Source organism: Notothenia coriiceps, unplaced genomic scaffold (genome assembly GCF_000735185.1).
Source record: "Notothenia coriiceps isolate Sejong01 unplaced genomic scaffold, NC01 NC01_scaffold00024668, whole genome shotgun sequence".
In the NCBI taxonomy this organism is placed as follows: domain Eukaryota; kingdom Metazoa; phylum Chordata; class Actinopteri; order Perciformes; family Nototheniidae; genus Notothenia; species Notothenia coriiceps.
This window is the reverse complement of record NW_011357369.1, coordinates 713,134-739,308: the sequence shown is the minus strand read 5'-3', so window position 1 is coordinate 739,308 and position 26,175 is coordinate 713,134. Positions and strand designations below refer to the sequence as shown.

General features: G+C 42.8%; 2 protein-coding genes across 2 annotated transcripts in view; both read right to left on the bottom strand.

Annotated features, from left to right (window-relative positions):
* LOC104955511 (fibulin-1-like) overlaps window positions 1–26,175 on the bottom strand; it is a 71,255-nt gene that overhangs the window by 9,158 nt on the left and 35,922 nt on the right. The gene's annotated exons all lie outside the window — the stretch shown is intronic.
* On the bottom strand, window positions 2,077–6,075 carry dhrs3b (dehydrogenase/reductase (SDR family) member 3b). Its single transcript, XM_010783036.1, has 5 exons — window positions 5,969–6,075; window positions 5,572–5,695; window positions 3,194–3,337; window positions 2,773–2,892; window positions 2,077–2,340 (listed from the first exon to the last, which is right to left on the bottom strand). Exons 1-5 carry the CDS (start codon window positions 6,073–6,075, stop codon window positions 2,095–2,097), a joined length of 741 nt encoding a protein of 246 aa, XP_010781338.1. The 3' UTR covers window positions 2,077–2,094.

The window sequence follows — 26,175 nt, the reverse complement described above, 5'->3', positions numbered from 1 at the left end:
TCTTGTTCTGTATTATTTTAAATATTATTTAAATAGTGTTGCCATGGTTTCTTTAAAGCACTTTGGGCTGCTTTGTGCATGAAAGGTGCTATACAAATAAAGTGTATTATTATTATTATTATTATTATATGACAAATAAAACCTTTGAATCTTTGAATCTACCAGTGTGTTATTTCTTACAGGTGATGCGTTTCGCGGCTACGACCAGGATCTGAACCAGGACACGGCTCCATTCAGCGCCTCGGACGTGGATAACGACGGCTGTAATCCCTCTTGCTCCTTCGATAACCGCACGGTGGAGAGCTGCAGCGCTCAGCACAACAACACAGGATGGTGGTTCAACCAGTGCGGCCTGGCCAACCTCAACGGCTCCCCTGAGGACACTGAGCAGAGCCAGAGGACGCACATCCTGTGGGACACCTGGAGGCAGAGCGGAGTCCCTCACACCATCAAATCTGTCACCATGAAGATCAGGAGGATTGCAACCAATAATTAACAGAGAAGAGGAAAAACTCAGGGAGAAAGGACGTTATTGTAGAAGACATCTTCGTACAAATTGATGTTTTATTAAATCGGAATGGAAGAAGGAAAGGATGATTTGTCTTTTTGTAATTGTAAGCATCGGAACTGTTTTATAAACATCCCTTTAGGGTGGATTTGCTTTAACCCTTGAGGTCAAATCAGCGGTGGGAAAGTATCTAAGTGCATTTACTCAATAATAACATAATTGAACTTTATTTGAGTATTTCCCTTTTTCTTTCTACTTTCTACTTGTACTACTACTTCTCTTTAAAAGGCAATTATTGCACTTTTTACTCCATTACAATCATTTAACACTTAGAGTTACTAGTTTCTTTTGACATATAAAAACATGTGATATATTTACATGTTGTTATGCAGTGCTGTACTATATTATACAAAAATACAAAACCAGTATTTTAAAAAGTGTCTAAAATTGGCTCCACATTGAAAAACTACAACATAAAATGCCCTGACATTTATTTGTTATTGACTAAAACAGGAAAATATAATATTAAAATATAATATTATTATGTTGCTGCAATTGTGAAAAGAGTTTACAATTGAGTTATTTTACTTGATAATGTAAGAACATTTAGCTGATAATAACTTGGGGACAAATATACCCTGAAATTGTATTGCAATATACTATTGCAACAATACCAAGGTAAGAAGAACTCCTCAAGTGTAGACCCATATTGTTGTTATACAAATCATAGAGGGTAAGTATAAAAAGGAGCAACTCTAAATGCATCTCAAGCTGATTAAATCTGTACTGAGTAGTTATGATGTGACGGGCAGCAGCAGGTGAGACGCTGGTGAAATACCGACCTGCACCAATAGGTGGTGCTATAAATGTCTCTTAAAGAGGCGCTATATTATGCTTTTTGGTTATATGTGTAATATAGGTTTTTGTGCATATAAATGGCCTGAAAAGGGGGCGGGACATCTCAAAGCGGTGGACCAATCACAACAGATCCGGCCAGCCAACCAATCAGAGCAGACTGGGCTCTGGTTTCAGACAGAGGGTGAAAAGAGGTGCTGCAGCACAGGCAGTATGAGAAAAATAAAGACCTTTTTGAACATTAAAGCGTGTAGACATGTCACAGTAGGGTCAGAAAATACAAATATGAACCTGAAAATGAGCTTAAAAGTATAAAAGTTCAGTGTCATTTATTGAGACTTCAAGACAGGACCTAGGAGGACGACAGATTGATTTTAAGTAGATAGATGAATTTTCCACTCCATTAAGCAGATTTCACTGCAATGTAAAGGTTTTAACCCACTGGTTGACCTAAATGAAAAGTCAGAGGCACCTTGAATATCTTTAAATAGCTAATTTCACAGCAATATATTTAATGGTCAAGTTATTTCCCTGATGGAAAAGTAATTGGATCCCTACTGTCAGAAGCGTATTTCCTGTAGGGAATACCGATGTACAAAATCCTGCCCTTCAACCGTTGTTCAGATATTTTGGATTGGACAAAAATGGTTGACTGACTGACCTAAGGTCCGGCAATGCTTTCTCAAGAACCACAATGTTAGTACTGTTCAAGTAAAATGGCATAGCCTCTTTCAATACCTGACTCTCATGCCCTGGAACATCTCAGTGTTGCAGTGGAAGGGAAGCACGGTGGTGCAGCCGACGCCGGCGCAGTCCAGCATGCCCAGCGTCAGACTCTCCATGAAGGCCAGCGACGAGGCCTTGGAGGTGTTGTAGTCTATGGCCCCAGGGATGGGAGACTGGGACAGGATGGAGTTTATGCACACTACGTGACCGTGCTGCAGCTCCAGCATCCGAGGCAGGAAGGCTTTTGTAGTCTGGGATAAGAAAAGAAGAAAGGGAGAATTAAGACAAGGTGGAAGGAAGCGTGGAACAAGAAGGTGAGATATATTCAGCAGAGCAAAAAGAAGAGCAGACAAGAGAAACAGGCCCTCAGTTACAGATTACATTTCCATTTAGTTGATAATTGCATTTCTGTTGGCATATGACAGAGGCTTTTGATCTCTACTCAAAATAGAAATTCCATGAGTTTCAAAATCCTTCTGAGGTTTCAGGGGCTGGAAAAGCAATCTGGAAATACCCCACTTAACCTGCCATAATAGCAGTCATGATTGACAAGTCTGGGGGGGCCTACTGTATGAAATGCCATGCTATAATGAAATTATGAAAATGATAAGGGTAATCTGCTAGGAGGAATTCCCCTACTACTGCGTGCAAACGGCGTCTGCTTAAGTCTCTGCAAGTCTTACCCAGAACTGTCCCAGGGTGTTGATGTGTTGGGATTTCAGAAGGGCGTCGTCATCGCTGTCTATCAGACTTTTGCCGTGCACCACAGCTGCATTGTTCACTAATATCGTAACATCCCCCACCTGAGATTTAAAAAGCACATCCATAAAAAAAAAGAACACTGTAATCATAGATTGTATGCGTTTTCTGTCTGCTTTCATGAGATGATACAGTTGTGCTGCACCAGAGCTGTCAGCAATATTCCGCCCTCTTATACAGATATTTCAGATGAAGTGTAATCTATACGCCAGATGGGAGACAGAGCGGGGAGCCAATATACATTATACAGATGCATCACAAAGAAGCATTTTATCATGTGTTTAACCATGTGCAAACAACATTTCTTTTAGTAGCAATTTCTTTGTGTATAAAAAGCTGGCTTACCTTTTCTCTAACCACCTTGGCTTGCTTGTAAACTTCTTCCCGATTGGCCACATCACACAGAAAGTAATGGCACTCTGTTCCTGACAGAGAGATCTCTTCTGCTGCTTCTTTGAGGCACTTTTCTGTTCGGCCCCACAAGATCAACTAGCAAACAAGAACATGTTTAAAGGTTAGAAACAGAGAGATTAGAGAAATGTGAGGCATTGGAAATGTGCTGAGATTTAAGGAAAACCAAGTGACCCGTTGTTTAAATGTGGAACAAAAAAGGGATGTTATTACTGTCAGTCATCAACAAACATGACGTATGCTTTGCGCAATTTTTCTGGCAATGAGCCTTTGTGTAACTGTGGAGATCTTTGAGCAGAAATGCTCTTTTCATTCAGAGAACAGAGAGGTTGTTTACACTCCAACAAATAGTTTTAGAGCAAGATTAAAGGCTTGGGGGTTGCTGTGTGAATGAATTGTCCCTTCATCCACCCGGAGACTAAATGAAGGCCCGGTCATTTGAGCAGGGAACATGGGGGGTTGCATGGAGGTGGGGGACTAGTGATTGGGCAATTAGATCTGTCAGTCTTTGGGGTCAGGGAAAGGTAATGAAATCAGGGGGAGAGCCCTCCTCATCTCTCAAACACAAATTCTCAAAGAGATTACACGGGCTGTTGGACAGATGAGCCCCGTCATTTCTGGTCAGGGAGTCTGAAAACAGTGCGTGTGTGAGTGGACGCCAGTGTGGGATTTGGCCGGTCGCCCGTGACCGAGGTTAATATTTGAGCAAAAAGTCTTCTGGAAAGTGATCCTGTGTATGTGAGAGACAAACCGACAGCGTGTGTGTTGCCTTTCTCATGGATTCAATAGCTACAGAGGATCGCACGTCATCTTCTGCAAGTATTAAACCTGTCATCCTGCAGTAACAAGAGACTCTTATTAAATGCTAAACTTTTCAAATGAAGTCAACATTTGTATAGAGCCTAAAATAACATATTCACAATGACCAATGTTAGTTTGAACAGACAGAACCCTTTAATACCACAAAATAATTGTATTGCTATCTATCCTTTGCCTTGTTCGTGTGTCAATGACGGATGGTAATAATGGCATAAACAAACATTAATACTGACACTGTTAAGCTCTAGAAAATAAAACATATTTACAGTCTAGTATCTTCCTAATTTCTTTATCAGATATCTAGCATTAAGGCGGGCTCCCCCTGTGAGCGGCCCTTGTTTGAGTTACTCTTGATTGGGTTTTTTTGTTTGCTTCATTTGCAAGCCCATTTGAGCAATCAGTCAAGGCAGACAGGTCTTGATAAATAACTGAAAGCTTTTAATAGGATTTGAGCCCTACAAACAAAGCTGACAGCTCTCATTAAAAGTCAGCACTCAAACTGTGCTCTCTTGCTAAAAAGTTATTTAATTAATTAGGTTCATCACCCGTCACAACACACAGGACCCTCAGAACAAACAAGCATTGGCCAAATTGCAATCTGGATAGAAACCGTAAGAACACTATTATTTTATTGACCTTGCACAAGCCATCACTGATAAACCAGCCATAACTAGGCCTGCCTTACATTACATAACGTCAACACATGCTGTAAAGGTAAAGGCTAACAGTAAAAAAGTAAAGGCTCTCTAATTAACGTTGCAAGGCCTGAAGCAGGAGACAGAGTGGAGATGCCATTCAATACTGGTTGTGGTGTACCTCTGTGTCCCCAGTAGCTCCAGCTGAATTACAGTGATACTCTATCTCTCAGCTCTGAATGTATGGGTGGGTAGGAACCCTCCTTTTCACACCCATTGTATGGGCCAGCAGAGAGGCAGCACACAGAGGGGGCAGCAGGAGTTCAGGAGGCAGTCGCCTGCCGCTGTCTAATTACTGCGGAGACAGCAAGGTCAGTTGCAGGGCAATACCCAGCTGGGAGCGTTGGGCTTCCCGCCCCCAGCACAACACACACGCACATACACCCCCCGCCCCACCCACAAACTCCTGTTTAGTGCCGTGGTTTGGTTCATCTTCTAGCAGTGCTGTTCTTATGTAATGCCTTACAACCACATAAAAGTCAAGAACTTCTGCAAAAGTTGTTGTCTGAGAAATATCTTTTTTCTTTGAGCTTTGAAGAAATAAGCTGTCAACTATTTCACCCCTGCATTGCATATGGTTCTGCGAAGCAATCTGAACACTTCGGATGCCCGTGGTTTTGAGAAGATACTTTTGGCTCTCCTGGTTTATTGACACAATAGAGCTATGGTCTGTTCTGAAGGTTCCACCCTCTAGAGTCAGCCACTACAAAAGAAGAACACCACAAAACTGGCTCCCCCGCACACACACACCGCAGCAGACATTCAAGTCTCGGCGCGTGAAGTACACAAACATCTCACACACATTCGACTGTTGGTAGTGCTACAGTCGTTGTTCACATCCGGATGTGCAAATCCACCACGAGTGCCCAAGAAGCACAGGTGGACCCCTGAAATTCGGCTGCGCAATACACAGGGGCTCAAACTGGGGGTTAAACAACACAAAAACACAGAAAGATAATTGAGCCCGCTACTAAGTCACAGCCGAGTACACTGCATATCTGTGCCCCAAACAACTCTGGTCAGCATGCCACCTAGCCTGTGCGGATGTGGAGCGTCAGTTTTGAAATCCATTCGACCACCAGGTTGATTGGTGACTTTTGAAGCCAGACGCACTGTGCAGCGACAACAGTCAGGAGTATTGACAACAAAAACAACCACACACACAACAACAACAAGAGCGCGAGCCGGTGCTCACAGCAGAGGATGGTGATCGATCTTTGTTGTGCAGCCCTGCAAAGTAAAGCTGGTTAACACCGCCACTGGTTTCTCCTTCTGCCCTAGTTCCCACGAGGGAGTGATCATCTTACGCATCTGCCACAACAGCAACCTGAGGGGGGGCAGTTAGTGCGCGAGGTTCGTATTGAGCTCCACTGACAGCATGTTCTTCCGCGCAAGCGCTTAACTGGCATCCGAGTGATGTGGGCGCTGTGTGGTCACATCCGGCATTTAACAGATACCATGTGCTCAGTAGCACACGTCACCGGCAGCTTCCCAGGCTGAGATGCCTGCAGGTGCTTCTAACCGGGGAATTGATCCCTCGCTCTTTGGAAGATTTGCTTTTTCTCCATGTGTGTGAAATGTGTGTAAGACGATGATTCGCATCTGACGTTGAGTCAACAGGTAATAGGAGCTTATCCTAGGTCAGATTGATACGCGTCATCGATAGTTCGTTGAGGGACACCTGGAGCGCGCGACTGCTACATCAGGCACTGCAGTCTGCTGTAACTTGGCGCGTCACCTCGCGTTTCTACGTGTGTGATCCCAAGTGATTGGTAGACAACCGTCATGCTGGGAACCTGATGATTGGGAACACATGAGTCTCTAGCATGACCGCATGTGACGGTTGTCTGTGGCTATGTCCACTTGAGGTCATTTTCAGGGAATTGTGACGGCCTCCTGTAGTGGGGTGGGAAGGGATATAAAGGGATGTGGCGGCTAAACACGCGGTGATCAGATGAACAAAACAAATTCTACCACGCAGTTGGCGTGATCTCCCTGATATTAAAGGCAGGACTAGGAAACGTATATCCCTATGTCTTATATAACTCTGAGGTAAGGAGCGCATAGACTTGTAACGGAGCACAACAACACAATGTTGTCTATGCCATCCACAATAATTACGTTCATAACAGATGATATTTTATGCATCACAAAGGGTTCAGGATTCCTCAGAGCCAAATGTAAATTAAACCGTTAATTAAAGAGGATACTTCAATACATGTCCTAGCCCTTATGACTAACCTTATATAAACATCAGTGCTTAAAACAGAAAGCCAATTTGATTCAATAAAATGTATTAAGAGCATGTCACATCAACAGCATGGTATATAATGATGAAATACAATGAGCTAATAGCACAGTCGATCTCATAATAAAGTATTACAATAAGGAATTAGCCATCGTAATAAAACTTTAGTAACCCATTTTTGGACAACTTTTACTCTTCATCTGATTAGGTCGCTCCCTCTAAGTTGATGATACAATCGGTATGCTCATGTTGCGTCTTAGTCAAATACCATCTATTTGTCAATTGGACATTTAAGCTTTTTTTCATGAATTAGTAATTTCAAAGAGATATATGAGCTCATCTCTGGTTTCACAAGATTAATGGGTGTTGCATGATCCTTAACTGGGAGAACCTCGGTGTTGTATTGTATATGATAATATATGCTTTCAGGGATGAAATCATATGCTTTGAATACGTCAAACAACCTAAATCTCTAACGAGAATGTAGAAACAACCAAACGAGACTATTGTATCTCTTATTATTCAAAGCGAGCCGACAAGCCACATAGATTAGATTCGCCATTTCAGTTATACGTATATTTCCAAATACCACATGTATGTATTTAGATTTATCCAAGATCAATGTGATCTGATTCTGCACCCCCAACAACCGAACATTTTTTTTTTTTTACTCATAGTTATTGGCTACACCCCTCCATAGAAGTATGCATTTTCAAATCTCCTCATGCTATGCGAAACCTTAATTTTGGTTGCTCAGCTCAGCTATTATTAGGCAAGTCCCATCCTCGGAGAGCCTCCTACACTACTCACAGCATGCGCGCGATGCAAAATATGCAAGAGAACACCTCTTCTCAAGGCTGTCTTGTATCCACAACATAGTAGACGCTGTACTACCTACTGTAGTTGAGGGCATATCAAATGAGACACGATAGTGCTTCGCCTACTTCTTCATAGGAAGAGCAGGGAGCGAGTGTTCGGAGACATATCTTCTAGTCTTCCGTGTTGTGATATGTTGCCAAAGTTTACAAATAGTGCAATAGACTCCTAAATAATTATATCAAGAAAAACTATATTTTAGCACGGGTAATAAGCAGGGGTGTTTTATGTGGCCTTTGAAGCGCACAGTTTCAGTGAGAGAGCTTTGCGCACACACCATACAGTCAAACTGTCCTCCTTAACGGCAACCGAAAATCCTTGGACAGCCTGGAAATATTGTAAGCTGCGTGCATGTCCAGCCATGGCCATTATCACACCCAGAGCCATATATACAGGGCACCAATAGAGACACATTTCGGTCAGCAGAGGCTGCTGCAGGAACAACAGAGACACCACTATGAACTCACTGTAGGAATTACAATCAGCCCATCACACTAAGGTGCCCACGGAAAGGCCTACGAGAGCCACTCTGGTGAAGCCCAAACGCTAGATATAGCAGGACAAGATACTTATCGAACGCGTTCAGAGATGTGAGAGGGCACAAGACCGTTCAAGTACTCACTGACGCGGTCAATTCTGTCTGAGAAGCTGCTAGCTTATGGGGATCATGGATGGCCTAGCTCCTCCATAGCAACCGGCAATCACAAGACAGCGTTGGGAGTCATAATGACAAGGGAGTGCGGAAGCAGGAAAGCGGAGACTGCAGGCAGGGTCTACCGCCTAAGGAAACTGGCGTTGTGTGTGTGTGTGTGTGTGTGGTGTGTGTGTGTGGTGTGTGTGTGTGTCTGTGTGTGTGTTGTGTGGTGTCGTTGTGTGTGGTGTGTGTGTTGATGTGTTGTGGGTNCATTTCCAACAAACCTCTAAGCGATTGACCAATCACAACAAAGCTGACCATTTTCACCCTTTGTCTCAAACCAGAGCCCAGTCTGCTCTGATTGGTTAGCTGGTCAGCTTTGTTGTGATTGGTCAATCGCTTAGAGGTTTGTTGGAAATGTCCCACCCCTTATCCTATCTCGTTTAATGTGTTGGAGCACTAGCATAGAAGTGCCAGTGTTACATTAGCCGCTTTCACACCGCAGGACTTGCCGTACGTTAGTGCCGGCACTAAAGTACCACGGCACTGAATCCGCCAGGGGGCTAGTGCCAATCGCATTCACACCGCAGTACTTTCCCTGAGGCAAGATTACGCTGACGTCACTTCGTCTTCTTCTTCTCTGGGTTTACTGGCAGGGCGCAAAACCACTTCACGGCGAGTACAAAAAAAAACGAGAGAAGAAAACTACACGGGGGAGGGGGTATAAAGCCCACCCGCTGTACATGAGGCGTTTGTTTACTTTCCGACCTCAGACATGATGGAGTTCACTGAGCTTGTTGTCTTTGTGCTCATGTTATACAGCTTTGTAACTGGGTTATTGCAGCCAACTAGGGATTTGACCCACTCGTCGGATGCTCAGAGTCTAGCGGGGCGTGGTTTGCAATTCGCCCAGCCAATAGAAATAGAATAGAAATTGGCACTCTTTTATCACCAGGTTCTTACCACCTCTCTAGCAGGGACTGAAAATGGCCAAAAGAGTTCCCGGCACTGAGTAGTCCCGGCGGTGTGAACGCGACATTATTGGTACTAACGGAACTAAAGAACCAAAGTACCAGGGAAAGTCCTGCGGTGTGAATGCGGCTATAGTGATGTAACTATGTTACGGAAGTAAACAAAAGAGTGGGAGAGAAACTCCCTCTGAGGGAACTTTGGGGTTTTAAGTCACAAAAACCTGTATACAGTAACGCACTACAGAAAAGGGAAAACCCCAAAAAGCATAAAAGGACCTCTTTCTGATAGTGCTGAGCTGTGTAAGTAGTTTTCCATCTATAACATAGAAGGTTCTGGAACAGGTTTGTGATTACACCCAACCTTTTCCCATATTTGTAAATAATTCACATTGCAATAGCTCTTGAGAACATCAAATATATATAAGGTTTGGCAGCTTAAACTATGTATTTATTTAAACTCTGTTGCTGTTTGCCATTCAAATTATGTATATCTAGCTAAAGCAGTATTTTATGCTCTGTTTCAACTTTAAAATAAATGTTTTTTGTCAGACATATCTACACTTTTTCTCAAAACTGCTTTATTGTTTTGCTCAGGTTTCCCCAGCTCTTTCCTCCTCTCAAACCGGAGATGGTTGCCCTGAGGACTGTGGATGCAGTGAGAGCTGACCAGGCCTTCCTCTATTTGCCCTGGACTATGCATGCCCTTGTCTTTTTAAAAAGGTAAACAAAGTACCATTTAACATATTTCTTCTGTGTTATTTTATGTTGTTCCATGCTTAACACTCCATCCCTGATCTTTCTGCAATTTCCAGCTTCATGCCACAAGTGGCACTTGAAGAAATCCACAAGTTTTCTGGGAGTTACACCTGCATGAACACCTTCAAAGGGAGGACATGAACATTAATAGCACTCAATGTGCGAGAGACCTCAACAGCTCTGGGGTGTAATGAAGGGAATATGGACCTTAAGACATCTGGAAGTGGAAGATGCCCTGTGATAGTGTGAAGACTTAGGGGACATGCAAGGTGGTTGCTTCTGCAGGTAGAATCAAGATAAACTGCAGGATATAGCCATGCCTCTTTTTTATGTGTGTGTGCCTATGTGTATAGTATGAAGGACTGAATGCCTCAATTTGAACATGAGCCATGCTTAGGTCTGTACCAGTAGTTTCTCTGGAAGTTTTTGACACATGTTTTAGACCCGTTTTACACTCCTTTTTTGTTCACCTTTTAATGTGTCTTTGAATAAAAAAAGATAATAAAATTGAGTTTTAGGGATACACTGTGTTTCATTGTGCATGATGAAAATAGAAAAAACTGAACACTTGGGAGGTACAGACTATTTTGTGTCTGGGTTTTGACTCCCATGGCAGTGTGATAACACCTTTGATTTATAACAAGCATGAGATCAGTGACGCTGACAGACGATGTTGACAAAACATAAAACATAGGCTCGGAGGGGGCATGTGTGTTCTTGCCTGTCTCTGCTGACCGAAAATGTTAAAGGCGGGATGATGTAATGCTGCATACAAATAACAAACTCAAAACAAGTTGGTCAAGAACTCGTCCACACTTGTCCAGTGTGTTCCAGAACACATTCAATGAATGTGGACATGCAGAGAGACTGTTTAGCCCTGAAAGAACAGCAGTCATATTAAGCCCTTAATTATGAAAGCTCAAAGTAAACCTCTAAATAAAGATGACTGTATCACAAGTGGTTTATGTTAGCTTGGCTAACACTCAAACAACCCTGTCTGCAACTGCTACACTTTTGTTGTAGTAGATAATAATGTGTTTGTTATAAGCGCTAGCCTGGAGGCTAATACCCCAGAAAAATAGGGCCAATATGGAGCCTCTTTTGTTTTATTGCACATGAAGTTGAGCATGTTCCAAGCATTTAGCTAAAAGCAGAGTGAGGGTTGTGTAAATTCATAATGTTTGAGGATATTATTTAAGAATGAAAAAAAGCATAATTTAACTGCCTGGTTGAGGGCCACACTTAAAGCAGAATTTCTAAATGCATAGTTTGCCATTTTGGGTATGGTCTTATTTGCATTCATCAGTATTGATGTTTCTACGTCTCAGCAATATGCGTATTGTTGTACTTGTCAACCTATGCTTTTAGTTGAAAACGCCGTATCAGCCTATTGCACAGGTAACTTTGTCCATTGAAGGGATACCTGTGTTTAAATATCTCTTCCCATTCCACTTTAATTCTTAAAGGGACCCTATTATGCTTTTCTAAGGCTATTGCATTGACCAGTGTTGAATTGGTGTATTTCTAAGCTCAAAAGGGTCAGTACCCTTCATACCGGAGGCTGTACTAAATTGAATCCCCTTTTATTGTGGTGTGTTTGTGGTTGTTTGTCAATGACTGTTAGATAAGATGTAAATGTGTTCAACCCTGAATAGACCTGAGAGTGGAACCTCAGTTACACAACAAACCCAGTAATTTAGTAAGAGTCAATTACAGGAACACCAGTGTGGGTACCATCTAGTTTTCTCCAAATGTATTTTACCAGACAAAGCAATAAACACTTTTCCTGGCTGTTCTTTTGAGTGTAGTCAGCTGTACCCTGCATAAAGGTCATTCTGACAAATAAAGATTAGACCAACAGAGAGATCAAAACCTGAATGAAAGCAAAATGAAAAGTTCAGTTTACACTGCTCCACACAAACAAAAGGCCATTAGGGATTATGAGCTGCAGTAAAATAACTAATAAGGTTAAGGGGGGGTTGTGCTCTTTTCCACCCTCACAGATGGTAGCTGGTGAATTGTAACTCATTAATGTTTAATGAAATTAGGCTAAAATCTGACCACAGTGATGTTTTAATGCTGTAAAAGCGGCAATATGAAAGCTGCGGTAAAACGGAAGATACCACACTTAGTTGCATTTGTCTTAATCTCATGGGAAGGCTTCTAAAATATACAAATACAAATAAACCACAAATGCACACCAGGGCTTGAAACTGAAAAAATATCAATTTAGCACAAAGAATTTCCACTGCATGTAATTATACTGCTGTGTATATTATTCCATCCATTTGCGCTCACACATTAAAAGGACGGTATGATTAATGTGTGACTTCTCACAAGAAAAAACAGAGCGCCTCCTTTTTATCAACAGACCTCATCATTGTATTTCTTTGCTTACTGAGATGATGTGATTGTTCCCTCTGAGACTCTGACTAGTATATTTAGATCGGAGCAAAGAGCAATGTTCACTGAAAATGCAATGGAGCGCAAATGTGTGCTTATCTGTAGGCCGTGCTTTTTCCTCCCTTGCATTGAAGTTAATCATGAAGCCAAAACACTTTAGCTAAGAAGAGAATATATTCAGCATGACAATACATGCAGATATTGCAGTTTGCGAAACCAGCCAACATTAAAGGGACAGAAGTAAAATGAAAAAGTAAACTTGAAAGACGAAAGTGAATTCCATGTGGTCCTAGGGCTCTGTAAAACAAACACGCACAGAGTACAAACACAAAGAACGTTCCCCCTGCTGCCCTGAGAGTAACACTTCAACCGCACAAGAAGGGGTTTAGAGATCATAGATCCAGACACACAGAAAGACACCCCATAACTGAGCACAAGTCAAAGCAGAAACTCACAACAGAAAGTAAACCCATGAGAGTGGCTGTAAAAGCTGGGATAGCGCCTGCCCTTTGGCTGCAAGACAAGCCTCATAAACATTCATTTGAATCCCTACGAACCATAAATGCCCCCCTGTGTACTCACGATAGGGCCGCACATTGTGATCAGTAGGTGACCCGCACTGGGTGGGGAGGGGGGGACACACGAATCTGCCGAGAGTGAACCCGAGCCTCCTTCAAGGGCCTGTTTCTCATTCTCTGAGTGAGCTGTTGCGAAAGCAGAGAGGGAAGAAACATGTTGGGATGGAACTAGGTCGAGGAGGCATATAGTTCACGTATGCTGGAAGAGGAGGGCTGAAATGGCTGGAAATCTCATGGGGAAGGTTAGCCAAATACTGAATAAATCAAAGGGGGCTTGGAAAACCCTTTCCTTGCTGCAGGCCCTCAACTCCAGGGTGACTGACCAGGCGCAGGTGGAAGCAGAGGACTAAAGGTTCAGTCAGAAATCATAGAGCTGTCTCAGCTGTGACTACATTCCCAGGTGTCTTTGCTGGACAGTTCAATTTTATTTAGGATTGTACCATGGCTTTAAAACCTAATAAGAAGTATTCAAGTTACTTCAGTGTAGAAACATGGTCATCACTTTGATACCAACGGGAAATTGTTATGCAAGTTTGTCTTAGAGAGGCACTATTTTGCTTTTTGAAAGTTAACTCCAGAAAGACTTTCCCTCCCACAGCCTCCCCCCCTGCCTCAACTGCCTCGATTTGACTCCTTTGTTATCCTCTGTAACATTATGACATCACTACACTTGTGCTTATAGGCTAACACTTCAACACATTTGACATAATAGGCTAAGGCTTGAGAAATGTCCAACACATCTCTAGCAGTCGACCAATCACAACAAAGCCAGCCAGCTAACCAATCAGAGCAGACTGGGCTCTGGTTTCAGAAGAAGTGCTGCATCACAGGCACAGAAGAGGCACAAAATGCAATTTTGAACCTGGAAGTATACATAATATGTCGTCTTTAAATGTTTAATAGTCATAATTAACCTATTCTACACCCTGGCTATTGAACCTTCTTCTATAGCCTATTTTAAAGAAGAGCAACAAATCTGACTGTATTTTTCCTAAATGCTGTCCAAGCATTTGTAATCCCAACACAGCCCGCTTCGAAAGTCAGCCTCCAATGATCTATTAAATACATTATAGGAGCCCGGATCTGGAGCCCGTTTGGCTCTCTGTGCAGTGATGCTGAACGCATGTAAAACGTCAGCCAGTGCAGGATTCTGTCGTTATTCACTTCACATACACTCACAGATCCTCTGACTCCCAGTTTCCTGGCAGATGGTGCACTGTGACTTTGAAGCTTGATGCTGCATATGATAAATGTGTTTCCAAAAGCACTTCATGGCCATTTTCACTTCACAATAAATTGGCATCTTAAACTATACTATCCTTTAACAAATACCATCATTTCTGCCAGCTGTGTCGAGAACTGATTTTTCCACATTTGCACTTAAGCCCCTAATAGACACCCCCCTTACTTTGCTGTAAAACACTAGAGACAAGTGGACTCAGACACTGGCTTAGTGAGCAGTGGACTATTACCTGCAATAAACCTCATAAATCTTGTGCTTTGTGAACCAGAAAACGCTGTCGGAAGGGGATAGCCGAAAGAGCCTGAAGCCAGGGGACTACAAGAAGGTAGTAGAGTGGAGTTCAGCGGGGTGTTATTTGTTACAACTCCTTATCCGCTTTCTCTGAACAACGCAGTTAGCCCTCTCGCCAGTGTGTTGCCGGGTTCATCCATCACACGGTGCGTAGTATGATAAAAGGCTCAGCCCTAACCCACAGCAAGGGGCCAGCCGTGACGCCTCAGTTGACCTGTCAGACAGTAAGAGTTATTATACACTGTGGTGTTAAAGGTCAAATGGAGCATCAGGCTCAGAGGGTGTCAGTCCTCAAACACACAAACACACAGGGTAGATATATGTAAGAAATTAGCCGCAACCCGCTGATGAATTATTGAGTACATTTTGAAAGTCATTAGATTCAGAAACATGGTAAGTGTCAAATACAGGCTTAATATGTCTCTGTTCATTCTGTCACATTCATAAAAGATGTAGAATGCATCAAACGGAACAAAGAAACATGGCACAAACAAATATCTTGAAGCATTTCAGCTATACCAAGACATTTTGAATCACTTCACTTCACTTGGATGTTTAAAGTATTCAGCCCTTACAGGTTTATCCACCATACATATGCAAAAGGTGGATTTCGCTGTTATTCTACAACACAAGGTCAAACACTTGGTAGTTGGGGCATAGCTCTTCATAAATTATTTTCATCACTGGCTGCCAGGCATATCCTTTCTCCAGAGCGTGCAGAGAAGCACAATATCTATATGGGAACAGTGGCGGCCGGCCCATAGGGGCGCTAAGGGCGCCGCACCCCCACTTTTCCCACATTAAAAAAAATAAAAATATATATATTTAAAATATATATATATATATTTTTTTTTATAAACAAGGTAAATATTATATAATTGGTATCAGTAAAATGTATAATCTACGATCAAATATTGTTTAAAATTGTGCTACGATGTCTAAAGTTACTGATAAATCACCTGTTTCCTGCCTGGCCTTGCCCGTGTATCATTACCCTCTCTCGCCGAAAGTGACAGACACATTGGATTAACCTATGGATTAACCTTCAGTCGCGTTTTTCTCGTTTTTGATCAGAATAACAGCAAAAGGTGAGCATATCTCCGTGTTTTGCTACCTAAAGCTACATCGTGTGATGTCTGTATTTGCTTCCCCTGTCGCGAGTTCTGATCGCTCAGTGATGATACTTATATTTCTAGATTCTGTGAAATCTCAGCTTGTTAGCTAAGCTTGTTTGTGCATATCCGATAAGTATATCGATTGATTTATACCTAGAGTGCGTTAGGCCAGGCCTGTAGATGGTGCACAGAATCAGCCCATGCAAATTGTGTTTTGTTTCGGTAAACATGGTTCATATCATCAGTTAGCTGAGTTTCTTCCCGTTAAATGAGTAGGACACATGAATAGTTTAATACATTTTAAGAAGCCCTGCTGAGACACAGTTTTGTGAGAGAAAAAACGGGGGAAAAAAGCCCCTTAACAGGTTAAATGGGAATTAAATCACTTTAAGTAATTTTGAGTCTTCCCAAAGCCCCGGTGTTCTGCAGTTTGTGTGGTCCTACTGTACTGTTGCACAGTTTATACTGTAGAAACTATGTCCAGGACAAGGTGTTTTGAAGATTTGGAAGATTCATAGCTAACCACACTGAAGATTATGGAGGTATTGATCAGCATGCCCCCGGACCCCCCTAGTGTTGGTTGGTCACCATTTCAACAGCCCCACTTAAAATATTTTCCCCCAGCCGCCACTGTATGGGAATCTTTGTTGGGAAAGGGATTTTGAAGCTACACAGAAAACGTTGTCTCTGTTATCAGTAAGGTTTCTTTCTGGAACATCATATCATGTCAACAGATATGATTTGGAACAACACCAGATCAGAGCCACGGCGCGCAAGGCACCACTGGGTAAGTAGGTTTCTTGCAGTAATATGTTTAAACCGATATTAGTATGCTTTTGATATTGCAGTTTTCAATTTTGAATTAAAAACTGCCGAATGTATTCAGTTTGTTTTGTGCCTGGGTCATACAAAAAGCAAGAGATTAGCACCTTCAATTCTGATACTCCCAATATTCCCTTATGACAAAAAAAATCCCTCTGGGTCATTCACCTACATTGTGAAGCCAAGAGAGTTCTGTTTCACATGTGGTTTCCAATGTTCTGCTTTTGAACACTGACAGTTAACAGGGAGAAAGTGGGAGGTAAGCGCTGAGGGACAAACAAAGCAAAGTAAAGCCTGCTTTTCACTGCGAGCAGAAGGCAAACACTCAAAGGGGAAGGGTGTGGGAGGGTGAAACACAGTTCACATTGCGCGGATGGGCCCAGGATATTTATAAAGCCCACTAGGCATCACGTCAGGAGAGCTCTGTTGAAAAATGTTGTTCCCAGATGGACCTCCTCATCCAGATTTATTTATTACAGAGCAGCTCCTCAAAGATTACGCAACAGTGTCGCAGCACGAGTTAACTCTGTGGCTTGGTGTCTATTTCCAGCAGCCTGCCTTGCTCAAGGTGAATCAGATGTGTGTCGAATGAAGGGCAACGTCCTCTCAGCACCCGAATCAACAAAGTACAGAGCACATTTCAAAAGGTTATACAGCCTTTTTAAATTGTTATCACTGGGAGACATGAGATCTGCATGTCACACTCTTACTAAACCACAAACACCGATAAGACTGATGGGAATACAAATAGAAGAAATAACAAGCATTTTTTCTTGGCTTATGTAAAACAACTGACAGTTAAGATGCTCTTGTGTTTTCTTGGCACAGAAGCTCTGGATTTATCACACGGCTATATTACACAAAAAAAGGCCTCCCAAGCCCTCAGCCTGCATGCAAGTCACATGACCATAGTTGGCGGCCTCTGTGAACTACACCTGAACTTAGCTAAATGGAAACAGACCAAACACAAAGTGTGCGTCAGGATGAAAGCATCCCTCTGGAGAGCTGTTACAGAGGGTTTTGTAGAGAGGATGTGGGTTATCAAGCAGTGAGGGTGAGCTTAAAAGCACTTTTTTAAACGATTGAGGAAGTGCAATGCTTATATCTATCTGAGCAAAATGGCACTAAGAAACGAAGCACGATTTTCTACTCATCTTCAGTTTTTTTAAAGTGGAACGTGAACTTTTGCCACTGTTCCAAGACATATCGTTTTCCGTCCGTACAGCTTTGATATCTGCATTTCTAGCTCAAATGAAAACAGAGGTGAGAGGAGGACAAATAGATGGTATCTGCAGGGGACACAAATCGAATCAATTCTCTCTAGGTATAATTTGTTTCTAAAAGCGCAAAAGAATAATTTACGTAATACACAACTTGCTTTTGATGTCGTTGAGAAGCACAGTGTGATTACTGTTAGTATTTCACCACCATTGCAGTCATGAAGTTCTCCGATTTAGGATGGAGTGAAGAGCTAAATGCTAACGTTTGCTTAGCCTGTTTCCCTGATAACTTGAGGAATTCGACAGGTTCTCTAGAAGGTGCTGGATTAACCATAGTGATCTCCCCTTTTCCGAAATGAAGAGACCCCTTGATTGAAACAGGTAAAAAACATTCAATATAGCAGTTTCCCAGTAAAAATGTGTGTTTCCTGAGAGACAGGTCAAATTGTAACACAGGCAAACCGTTCGCTCGGCTTCCTACGCCGGAACCTGCAACGCTGTCCCCAGAAACTGAAGGAGACAGCTTTTGTGGCCCTAGTACGCTCTACACTAGAGTATGCCAGCTGATAAAGACAGTGATGCCTGGAATCAATACAAAGAAGAGGTGCAAGATTCATTTTTGGAGATTATGAATGGGACAGCAGTGTCGCAGAAATGCTCAAGCGGTTGAACTGGGTGGAATTAAGTGAAAGGCGGCGATTAGCTCGTTTGGTTATCTTCTTCAAGATTGTCCATAACATCTCAGCCATTGATGCATCAATGTACCTAGAGCCAGTTAGAAGAAGTGCAACCCGCAAAGCCAACTCTTTGAACTTCGAGCGAATTTTCGCAACTAGTGACACTCTTAAATACTCCTTCTTTCCCGAGAACAATCAGAGAGTGGAATTTGATACCAGAAGAAGCTCTCATCGCAGAAACCGTGGAGTGCTTCCGGCAAATTTTAAGAGACACTTAGCGGGGATCATCCATCCCCCACTGAGCGTGAAACCTTTGGGTTCTGCTCAGTATTAATCCAGAACCAGATCCAGATCCAGGTCTGAGGGGCTTCGAGCTAATGGCTAACTGTTGTCCAGCTAGGGTATCTGATAACTTAAGATCCTGATGTCCAATGATTAAAATTCTCCATCTGGTTGAACTATACAGTTTAAAAGCAACCAAGAATTAAAACATTTATTTATCGAATGCGGCTTAAAACACGTATAGAAAGTCTATTTATGATATCTTCTGGCAGACTACCACAACGCTGACACATGCTAGCTGCTCTAATAGACAACCCGGTATCACGGCAAGACGTGAACATGTGACAGTTAAGGCTGCTACACACCAACCTGAGACCAAAGAACGCATACCGAAGGCGTCCCGACTTTTACGTCCGCTACGTCGCCTACCTCGGCTATGCCGCCCGCCTACGAACACACCGCAAAGACTTCAGTCGACGAGTGGCAATAACTGTCCTTACCAGCAGGCAGCGGTAGTGTGTATTCGTCATTCAAAAGAGGCAACAGCCAATCAGAGTGATTTCTTTGGCCGACTTTCTTTGGCCGATTCAACATGTTGATCGGCCGCGGGAGGCCGCAGGAGGTGTGAAAATGTGTCCTACAGCAACGACGGTGCGGGACACACCAACCTGAGTAGGGCGCCGCGAATGCCCGACTGCCTCTGACGGCCTCTGACTGCCAAAATCGGGTAGGTGTGTCAGGGCCTTTACACGGTATTGTTAATGTAACCCAAATGTCCCGTAGCCTCTCTGAACACCCTGGGACTCTGCGTTGTGTTTATTATTGGTGATGGGATGTTATGCAGAGGGGAGGAAAACAGGACACAGTAGATCGGATTGCAGTGGAGATGCTGAGTAGTGATTTATTTATCCCAATGGCAGCTCTTCTGACACACCTTTCGTGGAGTGAATACAAACATTAGCGCCATTAGCTACATGCTAACCAATACAACACCCAAATTAACAGACAAAACATAAACGACACTGATTTTCTTTGAATATAAGAATGTAAATACTGAGTTGAGAGAATAGTCAGGGGATTTGGGTGACGGGAGACACATAAAGTATATGGAACCACAATTTCAATAGCTTACCATTAAATGACGGATATATGCCTTTCTGTCAGTGATGTTTTACAAATCCTAACCCTAACCCATATATGTGTCTCCCATCACCCAAATCCCCTGACTATTCTCTCAACTCAGTATCAGTAAGAAAATCAGTCATTCTTTAAAAACTACAAGTCCTTTTATATCAGCTGTGCACCGTTATGGTGTAAATATAACTACTATAATCTACCAATTGGATCAAATATAAAAGTCAGCCGAATTAGTGTTGATACTGCAAGGAGACGTATTGTGTGAAAAGAAATGTAAAATGTTGTTTAATGGCTGATATATTTATGATCCACATCACGTTTTCAGTTTTGGCGGCAGTTCTTCCTGTTTGTCCAGAAGTCTTCTCATCAGGGCTCTATAAATAGAGAACTANAACGACATGCTGACGTGGCAGTGGGGTTTTAAACCTGTGACCCCCCTGATCCGAACACCAATGCACACCCACGCGTCACACGCCTCCGAATAACATTTCAGACCCTTTTTTTTTGGCTTTTAGATTGGTTGTTGTCTGGATTTGAGCGCTGCCACAAAAATGCTCCGATGTTGATGAACTTTTTACGCTAGCTGGTGTATAAAAGATGTGATGAAATATCCAGGCATCATAATGCCAGCAAGTGGGTATTTCTTGGTGGGAAATAGTTGTATTTAATGCTGACCCTTACACCAACCACTCTCGGAAGACAATGATTTTGATTTTATTTGAAGCCCAGTGATCTGAGGATTGTATTCTCCCCTCCCACCTTCCACCATTGAATGGGACACCCTCTATAAAACAGCATGGGGGAGGCTAAACATACTACAACGGAGCATTACTGAACGCCCATTGGAATTCAATTGGTGCTGCTTTTTAACGTGAACATGCGAATACACGGAGGAAAAAATGCCAGTGTTTATACAGCGTCAGCGGGCCTTTTCTCTGCAGAGGGCTGGGTGACATTTCAGCTCTGGCCTGTTTGAACAACATCGAGCAGGCAGCACAATCAGCCACCCGTCCTCCTATCACACCTACGACCGCTCCTCTTTGTTTTCTCATTTCACTGTCTTATTCACAAGTGAGCAGTAGACTGTTTCAAGCTCGATGACTCATTGGTTTAAACTCAGACATGGATCCAAAATGAACGACAGATCATTGCCTCGGATCGCTCTGAATTATGAGCTCCTTTTGTGGTTCTATGTATATAAGCCAGTAAAACCCATTTGGTCGTCGTTCACAAGGGCAGATGCTGATCCATTATGCCGCCATCCGCTGCATCCTTTTGGGACACTGGCAATTGATGATGGCAGACCACCGCGCGCCCCCCACCCACTCATTCTCTTCTTCTCTTTCTCCCCTCTGCTTCCCTTCTGAGGCGAGGCCTGGTGTTTGTGGCACCATCCCTGTGGCCCACCAAGAGGGTAAATGAGTCCCGATGTGTTTGATGCGGGAGGGGAGCGGTCACAGTCCACGCGTACAAGCCATGGAGGCATTCCTCCAGAGGAATCCATCTTAACTCTGGAAGGGGCCAAGCAAACTGCTGTCTCTCACTCTTTCTTGGTTCACTTTCTTTGCTCTCTTACTCTCTCCGTCGGATGTTGTGGGCACACAGCAGATTCCAGCAATGCCGGTCGATAAGCACTTGGAGGAGTGGGAATGGGGCCCACTTCGACCATGGGGTTGCCCCTTTGTTTTGGTGTTTTGGGCCTCTTGTTGCAAGTGAACACCAGACGGAGGGACTGGGACTGAGATTTTATTGTTTCCAAACTGTCAGAGTCATCAGGAAGAACTACCTTTGCTTAAACCTAAAAGCAGCAGCAACATTAAAGGAATAAATAAACATGAAATTAAAAAAAGTTGATGACACTCACCTCCTGAGTTGCGACGCGCAAACTTAAAGTGAGATCGAAGGGTTCAGATTTGTTGACTAACTCAGACAAACATAAATGATTACCGCATTCACTGATGATTGAGCAAAGCACTTCAATGAAGATGTGTAAAATATTATGAAGCACAATATGGAACCACCCGCTAAAGACGACTTGGACTTCAGTCTTATTAGGACTGTTTCTTTTAAATGTGTGTACCTGTGTCTAATGAGGGGCTTAACACTCGAACCAATCAGGGGTAGTTTTTATACTGAAAATCCTTTTAAATATTTTCTACGAAAATAAAGCTAAAACATCTCACGGCATGAAATAATAACAAAAACGGACATATTGCGTCCTGGACTGAACATTTATTAAGGACTTCTAAATAGAGCAATATGTGGATGTGTTTGTTTGTTTTTGTAAAATTTTCTTTGGTCTATAGCACATGCACAATGGCTAAAACTGTTCTCTGAGAAACAGAAATGGTGTTATAGTGCCTAATACCACATATTTCCTCTGAAATTCATGTTAGAACTAGTTGAATAAAAAAAACACAGTTCACTTTCACCCAACTTTAACCTTTTGGGACAAATTGGTCGGGATAACAAACCAAAGAATGTATGATGTTCCTGTTACTTTACCCATTTGTTAATTGTCGAAACATGTTTTATTCAACTTCTACATGTAGCCTTGTTTGACTAAAGGCTTTTTGCACAGCATTGAGGGGGAGAAAAGTGTATTATGTTGTTTAAATGTGGCCCAATTCTGCACAAAGGAAGCTTTATAGGTCAGTGTATGTGTTTCCGTAAGTTTCCCATCAAGCAAAGTGGTATCCTGAATTGAGCGAAAAGCATCAGCTACAGTAACAGCGGCCTCCAACATACTACAGTGAACCTGAGGTGAACCACAACCGGCATTACTCAATCTTTATAACATTTCATCCGGACCGTAAGGCAAAGCCAACCGCACAAAACAGGTTGACTTTGGATTGGCTACTCGCGCGAGATTCATTAAATAACACGGAGGATTAACAAAACAATTTGCTCTGTGAATTGGTTGCAAAAGGTCATGTAATCTGCAGGGCTTGACGTTCCTGAGATTTAGTTGTTGATTGCTGAAGGGTTTGCGGTGTCTTTCGCATCTCACTGACGGTATCTGCCACAGAGTGCAAGGTGACGGACGCTGCTTTAAAATCCAACATCAAAGAAAAAAGCTGGTACAATCTGTCCGCTCTCCAAACATTCCCTTACACCATGAAGTAGCCCCGTTCAGTAAAAAAAATAGCCTAAATAAATTGCATGACTTGGTAGCGCAGAACACTTAGCCCAAAACAAAGTGAAGCCAGTGCCCAGAAGGGCATTATGTCATCCTTCATGCCCACTGGCGATGCAATATGAAGGTTAACAGTAAACAGTACATTTCTGGGTTTTCTGGTTTCTTCACTCAGCGAGGAAGTGTATGAACAAATCCAAAATGAGCGGGTTTACACACCGAGAAAATGAAAAATATTGCGTTGGCCTCCACCAGAGTTATGTATAATTGACACACTGGTTGTGGTGTTATGGGCATTGCTCGCTCAGTGATAACATTGGAGAGTATCACAGGTGGTGTACAGAGTTACAGTATGCAAGAGGGTACTGGAGGGATCTTCATCATCATTCATGGCTATAACTAAGAATGTTTCGTATCAACCCATGTACTTGCTGAGCTTATGTCTGGCATTAAACCCTTGTTACCCAATAAGCAACGCAAGCAATTTCACGTTTTGATTACCTGTCACACAAGCCAAATAGAATCCTTTCAAATTGCCAACATAGGATGTACAGGACGCTGGTGCAGTGCTCGCGAAAGACCCCTTGATTTACTCCATGCTGTGTTTACGGCCATGGCTCACTCGGTACAAGTTTGGGCCCGTCGGTCAGGCTGTCCAAACACAACTGACCACCCAAAGAGGGAGCGGACGCTTCGCTCTGAAAGGCCCAGACATGGGCTTGATATTTTAAGGTCAATTAAACAGCGATGTCATACTTACAGATCTCTCAATGGCCATGGGTCAATTTTGGACAGTTGGGTAGTGGACATCATTGAAAAGGTAGCCGTAGGGAATCGGTGGTTCTTTTCTTGACTTTCTGTTTTTAGCAGTTGTTGGGATCAGAGCAGCTGAGGATGACACAACATGCACCATTATCTTTACCAAACCTTTGCCCACTGATTACCAAGTGACCTTACAAAAGCAAAACCTACTAAGGGTCAAATATAGATTTGCATTGGAGACTGAATTGAAAGGTTCTGCAAAATCTGCATTGGTTTGGAGTTAAATCAGGATGTTTTAAACAATCTTCTTCCACAATTATAAATGAGGAAAGATATACAGGCATTCGTTGATAGGGTGTTTAAAGGTGCCCATTGTCATGATTTTTACGGTTAATTACCCCGGTCCCCTGTTTGTTAGAAGGTTTTTCTGCATGTAAACGCTGTCAGAGTCACATAAACCCTCAACGTACACGCCTGTAGTGGAGTAAAACTCTTCACAGAAAAGACTGTCTATTGCTGCCCCAAACGTTCGTGGTATGATTTCTCATTTTTCCATTATTTCTTTCCTGGGTTCCTGTGACGTGTGAACACCCAAATCATACACAAATATACCGTGATTGGCTCAAATCGGACCAATCCACGGAGCACCTCACACACCAGGATCCCTTGGCTAACTAACAGGGTCCCCATTGACTTGCATAGAGCTCCCTGAACGCTGGGTAATAGTACGAGTTGGTATGGCGGTGAGAAAATGCTCTCAGCCAGACCATTTCTCACAGCGTTATAAAACCTTTTTCTTCTCCAATATCAAGCCACCAACTCATTGTTTTTACCTTCGGCCGTGTTGAATATTTGTGTGGTTGCTTCAGGATGAGTTTCGGCTTGTTCTCGCTGTATCGCCGACCCGGAAACCTGTCCATCCTCCTCGCAGCAGCTCGCTAGCAACGAGCCTCGCAACGTCCCGGACCTTCAGAACCACTGGGTTCACAGGGAGGGGGGGGGCAGGAGCTCCAACAAGCCGTTTAAGACAGAGAGTGAATACCTGGTGAATACACATACTTTACAGAGATGCTGTATGAGAAACCAATGTGAGTTTGGAAAATTGCACAATTTAAATCTATTCTAGTAGACCTCAACAATGGAAATATGATCAGTAGAAATGGCCATGACATGAGACCTTTAAGTACTTTCTTATCTATCTTGGCTCGCTACTACAGTATATGAAAATGGATACAAACTGAGCTATCACCTTTTACATTTTCCAAAGATCCCAGTGCCAGACAGCAAAGAATAATGATGAGTATAAATAAAATACATCACCCACCCAGGGGAGATAAGTGTATTTGATAAATTATTAAGACAGCTTTATTGCAAGTAATGTGTGCTATAAGTATGCGTACCTTTTTCCTTTTTTCAGCATCACTATCTCTTCATCAGCACATTGGTGGTGGAGGACCACCTTGGGGGAGTGTTGTGTTTTTGACAGTGTGGTTGTTGGGTGGAGAAGACCATGTTTTGATTAGCCGTACTAATCTCTTGTGGGGCAGACAAGGATTCCTTATGGGCTTGGCGCGCTCTAGTGGGCTCGCTGCTGCCATGTCATGATTCATCCAGATGACAGCCTTTAAAACGGAGCGAGTTGTCTGCTTATCTCCACTGCTGTCCTCAACTCCTCACCAGCACAGCCACAAGCCAGAGCCACAAGCTCCACTGGCTCTGAAGCAGTCATGTCTCACACAGTCCACTCACATTCCACCGCTCACTGTGGACGGCCGCACTGACGACCATGACTACCTGCATAGAGACAAACTGTCCACTTCCTCTTCCATTCATCTTACTGTGTGCCTCACTGGCTGCCAGCCCCGTGTCAATGGCAATGCATAAGGTATTTATTCTCTGCACAGGATATAAACCGCAAAGGCATATTTCCACCCTGCATTTCAAATATGAATGGAATTTAGCTCAGGCGTCTCAGACTTTCTCCAGAGACGGGCTATGATTCATTAAGAGAGGGTTCTTTATTATCCGTTTCTGTCCAGTAAGATAAACATAAATACTACATAAATCAGTTTTTTCTGCTAAAAAGAATCAGACAGCAGTGATGAATGGTACATTGAAATCCTTCCATGACAAAGGATTACTCATGAAGAGGAGTTATTTGGACACATTCAAGGGATGACTATTCATGTCCTGACCGTTTGATTCCAGAGTGGGATTCTGATTGTATTGTACATTTGATTTAGACATCAGT